Source organism: Aethalodelphis obliquidens, unplaced genomic scaffold, assembly GCF_003676395.1.
Source record: "Aethalodelphis obliquidens isolate GAN/ISIS:26980383/991018 unplaced genomic scaffold, ASM367639v1 scaffold120, whole genome shotgun sequence".
NCBI classification, from domain to species: Eukaryota; Metazoa; Chordata; class Mammalia; order Artiodactyla; family Delphinidae; genus Aethalodelphis; species Aethalodelphis obliquidens.
Window position 1 is genome coordinate 205215 of NW_020838064.1, and position 15413 is coordinate 220627.

At 48.2% G+C, this 15413-nt stretch overlaps 1 protein-coding gene across 1 annotated transcript in view; it reads left to right on the top strand.

Moving 5' to 3' along the window:
* XYLT1 (xylosyltransferase 1) overlaps positions 1–15413 on the top strand; it is a 317608-nt gene that overhangs the window by 601 nt on the left and 301594 nt on the right. Inside the window, exon 2 of the mRNA XM_027098118.1 lies at positions 1–435. Coding sequence (XP_026953919.1) covers positions 82–435 — 354 coding nt within the window. The 5' untranslated portion in view covers positions 1–81. The remainder of the gene's footprint in view (positions 436–15413) is intronic.

The window sequence follows — 15413 nt, forward strand, 5'->3', positions numbered from 1 at the left end:
CCGCGGGAGCCGCGGGGAGCGCGGGGGCGGCCCGTAGCGCCCGGGGTCCCCCGCGCCCCGCTCGCTCGCCGCGCTCCGAAGATGGTGGCGGCGCCGTGCGCTCGGAGGCTGGCCCGGCGCTCGCACTCGGCGCTGCTCGCGGCGCTCACCGTGCTGCTGCTGCAGACGCTGGTCGTGTGGAATTTCAGCAGCCTAGACTCCGGGGCCGGGGAACGCCGCGGGGGTGCAGCGGTCGGTGGCGCGGAGCAGCCGCCCCCGGCCCCGCGCCGCGAGCGCCGGGACCTGCCCGCCGAGCCGGCTGCAGCCCGAGGAGGAGGCGGCGGAGGCGGAGGCGGAGGAGGACGGGGGCCGCCGGCGCGGGCGCGAGGAGGCGGCCCCGGAGCACCCCGCGCGCAGCAGCCGGCCAGCCGAGGGGCACTGGCCGCGCGGGCGCTGGTAAGTAAGATGCCTTTTCGGCTGGCGTCCCGGAGGGAAGGAGGGAGGTAAGAGGGCAGGCGGCCCGACCCCACGCCCCCCAGCCCTTGAACCCCGCTCATCAGACCGGGACTCCCCAAGCCTGCTGGCTCCACATCTCTTTCCCCTGGAAACCGGGGTTCGGTCCCTTCCCAGGCTCAGGGGCCGAGGGCTGCCCCATCCCGAGTCTGAGGACTGCCCCCTTGGGGTCTGGGGAAGTTATCTCCAGAGGAGGCGCTTTGGGGGTTACCGGAGCCTGGCTGGGCCCCTGTACCCCGTCACTCTCGCTGGGCGCCCCGACTTGCTTTGTGCATGTGGGTGTTGGCGCCTCGCTCCCGGTCTGAGTGCCTGGACCGTGCCGGGATCCTCAGCTGCTGCTCTAGGCGGTGGTGCTCACCGCATCTCTGGTTTTTGCCCAGCTGGGTGCAGGCAACTCAGTCCTCAGCTTGCTGCCTCGTTGTTTTTGCCTAGCCTGAGAGGGAGGGGGGTCTGGGATCGGTGCCCCAAGTCCTCAGCCGTGCCCCGGAGTCAAGACTCAGTCTTGGGTGCCTGGTCTTACTTTGAGTCTCCTGTCTTCCATCCCTGGAAGTCTGAGACTCTTGTCTCCACCCTGCCCGTGTCTAACCTTGCCCTGTCCTGGTGCCCTCTCTCCAGTGTCAGGGCATGGCCCCTTCTCCTAGGTGGTTGTGTTTGGCTCTCTGTCTTGTGTGTGTGGCTAATTCCTGTCACCAGCTGTGTGTCAGATCACATCATCTCGACTTAGGCTTCTGTGGGTTTACTTTGCCCTCCTTGGGTGTGAACAGACCAGGCTCTGAAACTGTTCCTTCCGCAGATCTTCTGGGGCCATCAGGGTGTCTTCTACCTGCCCCCAACTTCTCCAGGGGTGACTTTCACACCTTCTTTGGGCTGATTTGTTTAGCCCACTGAGCTAGGACCACACAGGAGAGGTCAGAGTCCCCAACTTCGGGCCAGGGTCTCAGTGCCCTGTGGGCGTGTCTGTCTTGAGGCATAACGATGTGCTGTGTGTCTGTCTGTATCTTCATTACTCCGATTGCCTAGAGAGTTTCTCCCAGCCCTTGCGGACATTAGACACCAGGGGGTAGTTTCAGGCTCTCAGGTGTTGAATGCATGTCTCTGTCGTTTGTCACTTTGGGAGGCTTCACTGAAGGCTGCCTTCGGACACAGCGTGATGCTCTTTGATCTGCTAAACTTCTTTGGAGTCAAGGCGACCCTCTTTGCCACAGCGCTGCTCTTTGTACCTGTGGGGTGAGCCAGCCCAAGACGTGATGCGATGGCATTTCACGTTGCTGGCTGGTCTGTGTGGGTAGCAGGGAGAGACATCTTTTCCCCATTTGTGGGGAGGAGAGTGGAGTGAGATTCCTGATGGAGAACCAGAACGTTCCGAATGCCTCTTATTTATAGGAAAGAGTACTCTCAGACACTGCCTTTGAACTCCAGGAGTGGATAGAAGAAACGCAATTAGAAGTTCTTTCTAGATTCGGAGGCCTGCGGGGAGGTGGGGTGGGAGGGGGTCAGGACATGCACCACTAGCCTGGGGAACACGTGGGAGGCATAGGGCTTACTGTACCCTTTGCATCCGGGGGTCTGGACAGGCATCAGGAGGTGCCTTTCCAGGCAAATACCACCTGTTGAAACAAGCGGAGGGAAGGAAGGAGGCCTGGTTGGTTGATTTCTTCCTGGATCCCTGACATTTTGGGTCCTATGTCCACACCTGCTTTGTGCGTTCAGTTCTGTGTCTTACTCTCTCATCCCCCAGCTCGGCTGCACTGAGGTTTGCAATTGGGAAGGTTAGTGGGAGCGTGCCACTTTTCCTTTTTTATTCCTTTTGGAACACCAGTTCCAGCAGCAGAGTTGCTTTGCTTTTCTGAAACTCTGCTTTCACCTGTAAGTCCAGTGACTATCCCCCTACACACATCTCCCAGTGTCTCAATTTCTTCCGATATAGACATAGCTGTATTTTGTTTTTTCTGCCCTTCTCCCTTCTTTCTGGTTGTCTACCATGTGGTTGTTCACTGCTGTCTCTCCTGGATTTGTACTTTATCTGTTTGTGTCCTCTCTCTTCCTTTCCCCGACGTCTACCCCAGTGCCCTGCTAGATCCTGAAATCACAGCACAGACCTGCCGGATGGAGCTGGGGGTCTGTCCTTCTCTAGCTGTGCCCACCCAAGCCCTGCCCTTCCACGGAGCTCAAGGAGACCAGAAGGGGGCAGGCTGTTCCCAAAGTCCGGCGTTGTCTGAGCTTAGGCTGCAGGCTGGGAGGAGAGGACCAGGCCTTGCGGCAGGCCACTGAGGCCCTCAGAACATATGGTTTGTTTGCAAACCCTGCCGAGGCTGCCGGTGTGTGATGCTTTGGCGGGAGACTCAGGAGTGGGACGTAAAAAAAATTCCCTGTGATTTTCCAGATGACTCTCATAAAGAGCTGGTGAGGCACGTGCTTGGGAGATGATGCTTTGTCTCTGTGCTCTGCAGAGGATGCAGGTGGGGAGGACAGTTGTGGTTTTGGGATGCAGAGGGACTCTGTGGCTCTGGTGGTGGTGGCAGTGGGTGTGTCCCAAGGAGTGTCAGGCAGGCGCTGTGGACAGAGCATTTTCTCAACCAGACCTTGCTGCTTCCTTGTGTTCACCCTCCCAGAGCTTGTACCTTTTATGTTTGGGGAGCTGCACCCCAATGGAAGGACCTGATTGTAATTTTGGTGCATTTTAAGAAGTCAAAAAGAAACACCCAGTTTCTCAAGCAGACAGAGCCAGAGAGAGTGCAGGTGGCGGCGAGCCGGGCATATCCCTAAAAGATCTGCAAGCTCCCCTTTTCCTCCACCCCTGTCAGAGCTCTTACATATTAGAATTATTGGGTGGATGGCAGCGGAGTTTTGCGGCCGTGATACTCATCCCTTCATTGGGTCTCCAGTAAGCTGTGGATTTTATTGTCATCTCAGAATGTAAGAAACAGATGGGCTCACTTATGAAGGGAGGGAAAACATTGAGGAGAGTGTCAAAAAGATCACACTACAGGTTCTGAATCAATTTTGGGGAGAATGAAAGAGAACTGTATGTTAATGTAACGAATGTTTATTTTCTTTCCCTTTGCCCCCAGTGATCCTCTGAAGTCCTCAACATTTATTGCTTGTGCCCTTAGATAAACTATTACCTAGTAAGTGTCATTTAAGAAACCTAATTTTTTATTGTGCACACCCCCCCACACACACACTCACACACTCTTAAAGTAGAATGGACTTTCTGTATTGTCTGACTCCTTTGAAATGTTGATTTTTCGGCAGAAATTCCTCATACTTCACATTACTCAGATAACTCAGGACTTTTTCAGACATTGGCAGTGACTTTGAAAAATTGGTTCACTGTATCCAGATCGCCTCTGGTTCTAACAGCCTCAGAGGCGTAGCTTTTCTTTCTATCCAAATGTTTTGAGACCAGAGAGAACAGAGGGTATTTTATTGATGGTTTGTTTTTCTCACACTCTCAATGGAGTTTTAGTTTGCCTGAGCAGTGCATTACACTTTGTATACAGAAATATGCATCACTGAACAATATTTATCTTGATGCAAATGTTGCCATCTGCTTAATCATGTACTGGAAAATGTTAAATAGATAAATAAAAGTAGAAATTATTATATGCTTATATATATTTTACATATATATTCACTTTCCTTCCAGTCTTACACTTTAGACGTTCTCTCTAGTTTATCACTTCTTTTTATTTTAATCTTCCAGAAGGTTGAGTGTCAAATGCTTGCTGTTTTGCAAATAGGAAGCCAAAGCATAAGTTCCTGTTTGCTGGGGATTGTCCAACTTTGATCCATGGTCTTAATAGAAAAGGAAATTACTTTGAGCTAGAGCAGATATCTGACATTGTTGTGTGTGTGTGTGTGTGCGTGTGTGTGTGTTTCCCCAGAAAACAAAATATCCTTAAGGATATCTCTGCAGTAAGTGTCTGTCCTTCCACCCAGAGTTATTTATGATCAGTGGGGCCTTAAATCTACATGCAGAAAGACAAAAATGCAAGCTGCCAGCATAATTGGACCTGGTCTCTATCTTGGTCAATACTGCCCTAAGACTTGTCACTTATAACTCTCCCGGTTTTTCCCTTGCATCTCCCATTTCTATTGCCCCCAGCCCCTATCTACCAGAACCAGAAAGAAAATACTTTAGGGAAAATGAAAAAATAAATAAAATACAAACTCAACCTCAACAAAACCCAAGCTCAAAGGAAGGGGTATGGGAACAGGAGAAGAGTCACATGAAACCCGTGTCAGGCCCCAGCACAAGCGAAAGAGGCCTCCATTAACTATCCTTGGGTCCGCCTTTGCCGGGTTCAGGTCCCGGCTCTGCTCTTGGCCACCCCTGGGATCTTGGGCAAGTCATTCTCACTTCGTTCCTCTGAAAATCAGGGCCACCTCATAGGGTTATGTGAGGCTGAAATGTAATAATACGTGGGAGCCAATTTGCGCCTGGCACATAATAATAACAATGGCCAAATGTGAGCCGTTGTTCTTAAAAAGAAACTCTTAGTATGTTTGAAAATAAGCAAATTTTCGCAATTATTCATTTTCCCAAGCCAAGTAAGGCTTGAGTGTAATCCAAGGCAATAGAGTGCGTCCAACTCCTCTGTGTGTCAGCGTGGAGCAGGATGGAATGTGGGGGAGGGAGGAGCATTGTTGAGTGCCAGCTGCCGGGCATCCTTCAGGTGTTTTGCATATATGATGTTATCTTTTTTATTACTACTACTATTATTATTAATTTGCAATCACAGAGTGGTATGCAGTTAATAGAACAGCAGTTATTTTGTACAAGTTGAATCAAAGACAGTTGAAGATGGGGAAAAGCCAAACTCTATCTGTAACTAATTTGTACCACGTACCAATAAAACCTGCTTTAAATTTCTGTGCCAATTTAAACCCCTGTACTCTACCAGGCAAGGTTGGTGGCTATTGAAAATACCATTAAGGACAGGGCTATCTAAAGACAAACTTGATAATATGTTATTTTTACAAAAATGAAAAGATACTGTACAGTGTCCAGTTTAAAAACAAATCATAAATCATGCACATATGATGTTAATTGCTCACACGAAAAAATAATAATTCAGGATGTAAGAAGGTGTTATATACAGAATTGAGACTAAGGACTCCTGGCTAGAGATTGCTGCCCTTCTGAGTACCAGTTATGTGGCAGGGATAATGAAAGCTCTGAAGACATTACCTCACTATCTCAGTGAATCTTCCTAACTCTGTGGGATAGAACTGTTGCTGTCCCCACTTCACAGATGAGGAAACTGAGGCTCAGAGCAGGGAAGCAGCTTGCAATGCTGGGGTTGCAGCACAACTGGGATCCAGACCCAGGACTGCCCCATTCCAATCGATGTGCAGATTGCAGAGTGCCTTGTCTGTGTAGTTCTTTGACAAACCCTAAATGCAGCCAGCTCATTCCTGAAAATCTTCATACCACTTTTCTCACTTGTTGCAGATTCCTCAAAATGTGCTAACCCTGAGATACGCAGTTTTCCTTGAATCAGACCCCTGAATAACGAGACAAATAGAAGGGTAATCATAATAACGGTAATGATGCCTGTGTAGCAGTTACGATGTGCCAGGCACTGTTCTTGTCCTCCTTATGTACTTTATTCCTTTAAGGAATGCACTGTTATGTTTCAACAGCCAACAGTCACGATGCTTAATAGAACCAGGCCCTGTTTGGGGTGTTTTACAAATATTAGCTTATTTAAACCTCATGCTACAGTGAGGAAACTGAGGCGTAGGGAGCTTAAGTAACTTTCCCAAGGTTCACAGTATAAATGGCAGAGCCGGGATTTGAACCCAGGCAGTCTGTGTTCTCAGTCTCTCTATTCCACAGTCTCCCTCTTCTAAGCATCTTGTGAAGGGCCCCAACCTTGGAACCACAGACCCCATTTAAGGAGGTGCATAGGTAAGTGATTCGGTCACAGTGCCCTGCCCCAAGGACAGGATTTTATGGTCCAGGAAAAGAAGGTATCACCCTTTAGTGAAATATGCATCGTGCACCCTAGGGAGTAATTGAACTTGAACTGCTGAGTTGGTGGAGGAAGGTGTTTTGAATCCAACTCCCCCAGCCAGGGGAGGAGGGGAAGAGGGTGCTGTGCAAGCTTCCTTGACCAGAGAGACAGACTCCTGCTGGTCTGCTCACCGATGACTGTTCCCCAGGAGCCTGGGTGGAACCAGGAGGCGTCGCCAAGAACACGCAGGCACTTCCTTCTTTCCACCGGCAACAGAAACTATCTGTCTGCCCTCAGATACTCATTGGGTCGTGCCCTTCTGATCCCTGTAGGGCTGCTCCCTCCCCCATCGAAAGCCAGAGCCTTGAGAAGAAGGTGGCGGGGACAGGGCCAGTGTGTGTGTCACCTTCAACCCGTCAACACTGTAGTGAGCAGGGAGCTGGAGTGATTACTATCAGAGTCTGCGAGCCCAGACACCTGGCCGGATGGGGAAGGGGTGGGACCCTAAAGGCATTCTCCAGTCTTCTGGGGGAGGAGAAAATCTCCTTGAGGGCCCTCTGAGGGCAACAAAATGGATTTGTTCTGTGTCAGGCCTGGTTTGTTCCAGCCAGGTGACTGCTGGCTTATCTGGGCATCTAATCCACGCTGATGTGTCCGGGGATGCTAATGACAAGCATTTCTCCTCCCAGGGGATCCTTTGCTGTAATCCTTGGCCACAAGTCACATGGTTTAAGCCCAAAGGAGTTGAGCTAATGGGGCAGAGAGATTGATGCAAACATCCCCTACCCAAGGGGTACAGACATTGTAACTATGATCCTGATGAGAAGGAGGGGGGCTTCTCTTTATTGAATGTTTACCTTGCTCTAGACACTGTGAAGCACTGGGAAGACATGGTCTTATTGAATCCTGTCCTGCAAGTTAAGGGCTCTTAGTCTCATCTGTTTTACTGATTACAAGTAATAAAAGCAAGACAATAAGTTGGATGAAAGTGAGAGATAAGAGGGAACCAGACTAGGAATTGAAGGTTCGTGGTGACCCCAAAGTTGTGTTCTTGGTTTCTACCCAATTCAGAGTCAGTAAGTCCCCTGTCCTTTACCCCTGCCCTGTCTCCCCTCCCTCCTATCCGTGCATGCATCTATCCATGCTTCCATGCGTCCACCCTTGCATCCATCCACATGTCCACCCATTCACCCATCCACCCGTCTTCCACTCCAACCGTGCCCAGCACTGGGACTGCCTTTGTGAAACAGGACAGATGTGCCCCTCCCCTCAGGGAGGGCTGGTCCAGCAGGAGAGGGTTAGGGCCACGGCCTATCAACAGAGAGCTTCCTTTCCGGTCCTAGCCCAGTTCACTCCAGAGTGGCTTCTCGGACACAAGAGAAAGGTGTCCTCTGTCAGGTGGGGGCCAGGAATGGTGTCATTCAGGGGCCTGGAAGCCCTCAAGTCTCCTGCCACCCCCAAAGCTGCCAGACTTGAGACCTGACTGCTCCATCCATGGAGTTCAAGTGCATCTTCTGGCCGAATAAGGAGCCCAGAGATAAACCCAGAGATGTGGTTTGTGAGGGGAGCAGCTGGTTGGAAGCTGGGAGGCCTGGGAGGCGTGTCATGAAGTGTCAGGTTGAGGGAGCAGTGTGTGACCCAGACATGTTCCTTCGCCTCCTGGGGCTTGGTGTCCTCACCTGCGATGCAGGGACCTTCCTACCTGGGAGGGCTTTGCTTTGAGGCACAGCCCCTGCTCCCACCTTCACCTGACGCAGCCTCACCACGAGAGATGTTTGCAAGACCGGCCCTCGTGTTCACGGCCCGTGGGTAGGTTTCTTTTGGCCCACACTGTCTTAAAATAAAAGCTGAAGTGTAAGGATTAGGATAGAAGACAGCGCGGATGTTTGGAATGCCTTTAAAAAGTCATGAGATGTGGCAGCACTGGGCCACAGCCTTTCCTCTTGTCCACTGGCCAAGCTGGGAGGACCTTCCCGAGATCCTCCAGGTTCCCGAGAGCCCCCCCCCCAAGATCTCTTCCTTTACCTGTGATACCTGACTGGGCCCTTTAGGCTGCTAAGTTTGCAGCCTCTGCTTGGAAGATCTCCGTGTTCACTGTGACGAGCTAAAAATAAGCATCTGTGGTCACTTTTCAGTGATCCCCATATGGTTTATTCACAGCACTTCTTTACCCTGAGTGCTTTTGCCTTCCGCAGGCCTGATGGTGGTTTCCTTCCTTCTCTCCCTGCCGTTGGTGTAAACCCAGAATATGCAAATTCTTGTAAGCATTAGGCATTAGGACGTTGTGAAGGCAGTGTCCTCAACAAAAATAGAATCGTGCATTCTCCAGTTTGGTGGACTGGTCTCCCCTCTGCCGGGGGCGTGGGTAACACGCTGTTTTGAATCATCTGCCTTCACTTTTCTGAGCGCCTCACCACCTTGCCCTCCCCCGCCCCCCACAACATGTGTTGGGATGTTGTGAGTTGTCAGAGAGCTGGCCAGGGGTTGGAAGAGTGGGACGTTCCGGAGCATCTTGGCTCAGGTCCCGACTCTGTCAAGGGACAAACCCTGACTTTCACCTCTGAGTCTTTTTGGCATTTCTGCCAGATGATGCTAATAAGCTCACTCCACCCCCTCACTGACTTGTGAGGATGTAATTCGATAAACAGATGAGAAAGCATTTGGAGGCTCAGAAACCCTGCATGAATATAAGACGGGGCTCCCGTCTTTGTTCTTGGAGCAGAAGAATGTGGGAGCAGTCAGGCCAGTTGGCAGTGCTCCCCTCCCATCGCCTTGTAACCCCTGGGGGGCGAGGAGAGAATGAATGGGTGAAATCCACCAGAGGTTTCCCACCCACTCCTCCATCTGCCCATTATTTCAACAGGTAGTGTTTGAGTGTTTGTGTACCAGGCACTGCACTACAAAGTATGGGGGAAGGCCGGCTGTGCCTGCCCTCATGGGGTTTATGGTCAGGAGGCAGGATGACTCCCAAAGAAACAAATTTTTGTTGTTGTTGTTGCGGTACACGGGCCTCTCACTGTTGTGGCCTCTCCCGCTGCGGAGCACAGGCTCCGGACGCGCAGGCTCAGCGGCCATGGCTCCGCGGCATGTGGGATCTTCCCGGACCGGGGCACGAACCCGTGTCCCCTGCATCGGCAGGCGGATTCTCAACCACTGCACCACCAGGGAAGCCCCAAACAAATTTTTTAAATTATCAAATTGTTCCAAATGCAGTGACCTCCAGTTGGGGTGCTGAGAGAAGACAAGAGGCTGTGGGTGAAGATTTATTTATGATGGGGTGGATTAATGTTACCTGTTTTTGCTTGAGGACTTATTCTGGACGGACATCTTTTGCCAGAGTAGCTCCAGACTGACCCTAGGAATCCGAAGTGTGATATGCACGTGGATTCTGATACACCAGTGATTGAAGGTGCTATGTGGGTAAACAGTCTCTATTATAGCAGCTTTTTTTTTTTTTTTAAAGAAGATGTTGGGGGTAGGAGTTTATTTATTTATTTATTTTTGCTATGTTGGGTCTTCGTTTCTGTGCGAGGGCTTTCTCTAGTTGCGGCGAGCGGGGGCCAGTCTTCATCACGGTACGCGGGCCTCTCACTGTCGCGGCCTCACTTGTTGCGGAGCACAGGCTCCAGACGCGCAGGCTCAGTAGTTGTGGCTCACGGGCCCAGTTGCTCCGCGGCATGTGGGATCTTCCCAGACCAGGGCTCGAACCCGTGTCCCCTGCACTGGCAGGCGGATTCTCAACCACTGCGCCACCAGGGAAGCCCCTGTAGCAGCTTTTAATAAAGAGTTCCTATTCATACCTGTGCAAAATTTATTTATTTCCTAACTTTTGCCTATATTTTTAAATGTTTTTTTAACCAAAATATATACGCAAAAGTGCACGTTATTCTAAATGTATAATTCGATGAATTTTCACGAACTGAACACACCCAAGTAACCCATACTCAGACCAAGAAACAGGGCATCTGTGACCTCCCAAATGCACCCATCCCTTGCTTCTTGGGTGAACATTTTTTAACACTTGTCATAGCTGTATATATCTTTAAATGTTTATTAGGGGAAATAGGTGGATATAACCAGTCAATCAAAATGACCGCGTCAGGGCTCTTACTGCTTAGCATGCAGGTGAAGGGGCATTTATGTAAAAAGAAGTTAGTTAACGTAATGAAAATGCATAAATTGTAGTATCTAAAACTCTCATTCTAATGCTAATCCTGACCTCGGTTTAGATGTATGACTGACGGGGGGGGGGGGGGGGGGGGGGGGGGGGGGGGGCAATGGAATGACCAAGGTTTGGTAAACGTTGGCTTAACCAGTTTGAAGATACCCTGCGCTTCTGGTAAACAGCTGTGCTGTTTTGTTCTCAAGTCCAAGTGGAAAGGATTTAAGTTAGACATTAGGAGGAACTGTGCTCTGGGCCTGTTTGAGTGGACATCCCCGTCGTGAGCCCTCTCTGAGGGTTTGGGTCGCTCTCTGCATTGCTTCTATAGCTGTGGGCCTTCCCAAGCCCATCTTCTGGACTCAGGTCTGGACTCTTCCTGTGCATCTCTTGGCTTCATGCTGAGCTTCCACTTCACATTGACTCTTTGTGCTCGAGTCCCCTGTGTGTTGGACATGAATCAACTGTGATGAATGGGTCCCCAAATGGGCCCATAATGACTACATTAACTTAACCGTGAACCTAGACTGTCTTCAGAACCAGGATAACAGAACCACAGTACAACTGGAACAGCATTTCAGAAGGGCAGTGGAGACGACTAATCATTTTATAAAGAGCAAGAGGAGAAGCAATAAAAAGAGCCCAAGGACGGCATGGTAATTTCCCAAAGTCTTAGCACTCAACCAGACTCACGTTAATAAAATAAACAAATGTTTTTCGTAATGGAGAGCTAATGTATACATTAGTTGAGGAGAGTATTAAAACCAGATTAGATGGATCAAGTAGAGCAGTGGTTACGTCGTTAAGCATCCTTTCTTTGGGGATGTGGAAAAGTTGTTCTCTCTTTTTTTCTTCTTTCCTTGTGAAATGGTGCTTTATTAATTAGAGAGGTAATGGGGAATCTTTTTTTTTTCCTCCCAGACTGGTGGCTGTTTTCTATTTATTTTTTAATGTAGGACCATGCTTTGCAGATGTTCTCTTTGAAATAAAAGCCTATTCATTGTCTCTCTTCCTCTCTTTTATCCCCAGCTCAGAAGGGGCAGCTGTTATAAAAGACACAAACAGAGAACCCTGTTTGCTTGTCATCAGGCATTACAGAAGATCCCATTCCCCATGTAAAATGCCCCCATTACCTGTGCTTTCTCGTAGTCCTACTGAGGAACAGTTTTTGAATTGTTACATCTGATTCCCTCTTCTTTAGAAGAGGAGGTGATGACAGAGAACAGGGTGGAGATGACCTCAGGGAAGCTCTTAGGAGAAAAACTGACCTGTTTGCAGATGGGCGTGGACTCGGTTGTTAACTCCTCTTAGGACAGAGGCTGCCTGCTGTTTGGCTTTCTGTTAGGGTTAAAGAAAAAAAAAATCATGTGGAGCAGACGAACTCTTTTTTTGGAGTGAGCAGGTGGTATTAAACCCCCAATAAAAGTGGACGCTGTGAAGTACCGATGAAGGGAGCTGGGCCCTCTGTGGGTTGGAGCTGGGCAGCATAGAGCTGGCTTTCTTATTCTCCTTGGTTTGGTATTTTAGTTTTTTTTTTTTAAATTAAATTACTGGCCAGCATTTAAAAATCAGTGATTTAAAATAAAAATTGTTTGGCATTCCTATGAAAAATTTTGAAATTCTGGCCTTTATTCCCAAAGAGGTAATAATTTGAGGGAGCAGGGGAAGATGTGGTTGTCCCCCTACATGGAACCCCTCTTTCCAGTTTTCTACGGAGCCCACCTGTCTACTTGGCTTATTTGTGTTTCTTGCAGGACCACTGTTAGGATTTGAGTTTACAACTCTCAAAATAATAATAATAATAGCTATTATCTATTAAATGCTATGTGCCAGGCACTGTGCTAAGCAGCATCTCATGGACTATCTCATTTAATCATTATAACAACCTTATGATATTATTCCCATTCACAGATGAGGAAATTGAGGCATAGAACAAGGAATTGCCCAAAGTCACGGACAGTAGACTTGGAATTTAAACTCAGGCAGTGTGGCTGGGGAGCCCGTGTGTAAGATCACTTGTGCTGCACAGAATGTTTTAACAAAGCAATTCTGGTTAGGAATTCTTCACATTGACTTTGCAAAAGGGTGGCACTGTTTGCCCATTGCATGGATGGAACCAGTGAGACCCATTAAGGTCAAACCATGATGGAAAATGCAGATCATGACTCACTATCTCTAAAGAGAGGACAGGCATGAAAATGACCGTGGGACTTGGGCACTGGTGAAGCTGGCAGTCTGGCCGTGGCAGAAGGACCCTCACCAGGATCCCCACCATCCTCACACTCACACAGAGCAGGGCAGGGGTGGTGGCCTCCACCCTCCATCCTTGCAGCAGCGAGGTAGTATCTACAGGGTAATATTTTGATAAGTTGCTGATTTGTATTAAAATAATAATTACAGTGATAATTACGAGCACAGATTTCGGTGAGGCTCAGCTGCTGACTGTGAGGAAAAATAATTAACTGCGTATTCTCTCGGAATCAGATGGAAACCAGGCCTGGCCTTTCTCCTTTGTGTGGATCCAGCACAGGTTCTGCTGCAGGTTGAAGGCCACATGTTTTGCCAGATGCTGTTTATGTTCACAGTATCGATGGCAGATCTCTGCGCGAGGAGGAGCTGGTCATCGGGCGAACACCATTGCCTCCTACCAGCATGGACAAAAACAACCTGATTGAGATCTATGGGCTCACCATCCTTTAACTCATGAAATGCACCTCTCCCTGGAAGCAAATGCGAAAACAGCTAGAGGAAAAGTGATTTAAATCTACCTTTAATAAGTAAATGCTTGAGCATTGGCTGTTACCTGGCCATAGTGATGGCTTTGTAGCTAATTTAATTGGAAGGCTGTGATTCTCTTTACATGTCTATTTTTGAAGCCGATTGAATGGTCCTGCCTTGATTTTAACCACTTGCTAAATTTCACTTGAAGCAGAACATACGTACAGAAGAGGGCAGAAATCATGAATGTACAGCTCAACCAAGTGGCCATGCTTGAATGATGAGGACTCAGATCCAGAGCACGGAGCATAAGTTACGGCTCCCTTCTCCTTAGGATCCTTATTCCCACTTCTAATCCCTGTGTCTCCAAGGGTAACCTTTATCATGATTTCTGACCCCATAGATTACTTTTGCCTCTTTTTAGCAATGGAATCATGTGGGCCATACTCCCTTGTGCCCACTTTGTTTTGCCGAACATCGCTTGTGATTAGATTATATGAGATCACATCAGTGGTTGGCAGACTACAGCCCACAGGCCAAATCTAGCCCATTGTCTGTTTCTGTATGGCTCATGAGCTAAGAATGGATTTCATGTTTTGAAATACATGGTTGGGAAGAAAACCAAAAGAAGGATATTTTGTGACATGAGAAAAGCACTGAAATTTAAATGTCAGCATGTATCAATAAAGCTTTATTGGAATCTGGCCATGTCCATTTGTTTACATACCAACAATGGCTACTTTTGCCCCCTAATGGCAGAGTTGAGTAGATTCAACAAAGGCATGTGGCCCACAAAGACCCAAAGATTTATATCTGGCCCTTTACAAAGAAGTTTGCTGACTCCGTATCTGTATTGTTTCATGTATTTGTAATTGTCCATTTACATGGCTCTATAGTATTTCATTGTGGAACACACCACAATTTACATAACTGTTCTGTTTATTGGAAGGATCCCGGGTTTTGGCCATTACAAAGAGCACTGCTATGAACGTTCTTGTGCAGGTCTTTTGGTAAAAAAAAATGTTCATAAGCATTCCTGTTGGGTATATATGTAGGAGAAGAATTGATTTTGCTGCTCTGTTTTGTTGTTTTGTTTTTTAAATGGGTTGATTTGACAAGTGTATTTAAATTTGGAAGTCTTACTTTCCCTACTAGGGAGTAAGGCTCGGTGATACTTTCATGTGTTGAAACTCTGGAACAAGGTTTACTTTCAAAAAAGTAATTAGTCTTGCAAAATAGAGCATCCGTAGACCCTCAGTTCATTAGTGGATTACTGTTCTTCCATCTCAGTACCTTCAAGGATGCTGGGAACATGCCTGATATTAACTGCTTTAGTTGCTTTTGGGAATGGTGCCATCACTGAATTTCTTATACCGAAGCTATATTGTCCAAAGTCCTCTTATCTTTATGCGGCAAAACAGGTCTGGCAGAATTAGGTGAGTTTTTCCGATGTCGCTTTCTGCTTTGATTGACTTCTGTTTATCTCTAGCTGTCCTGCTTTTCTTGCTGGGAAGCAGATGAATACAGCTCTACATCCCCAATAAGATCTCTAGCCTACAGTAGCATGTGTCATTTGGCATTGAAACAGTGTGCTTAAATGTCCCTTCGGGGACTGCAGACATTGTATGTGGCCACAGCAATGGAGCTCAGAGATTTCCCCCTAAGGAGCTGTCTTCCTGTGCGTTGTCAGTATTGTTTAGCAGCGTCGGTCCTGTGTCAGTTCCTGCAACGCTGGTCCTTTTCCATTTGCTGTCCCACTTTTGCAGGCAAAGACATTGACAGGGTTGGGAGAAGAATGTCAGGATTCCCTGGGATCCACCGGTCTTTCAGGTTTGCTTGGCACTGCCTGCAAATGGCTTAATATTCTTTCTGGAGCTCTTCAAAGAGTCGTATCGGGTTCCTTTTTCTAGCCAGCACACTTTACCAGGGATAAAGTCCTGTTTGTTTTAATCTTGCCTTCTGGTTGCACCTTGTGCAATTAACAACCTTAAGGAATGTCACAAGAGAAGATGTTCAGAGGATATTTTAGTATTTCTTTTGGAAGACAGTTGGATTCTGTGGTGAAGGGGATAATGGAATTG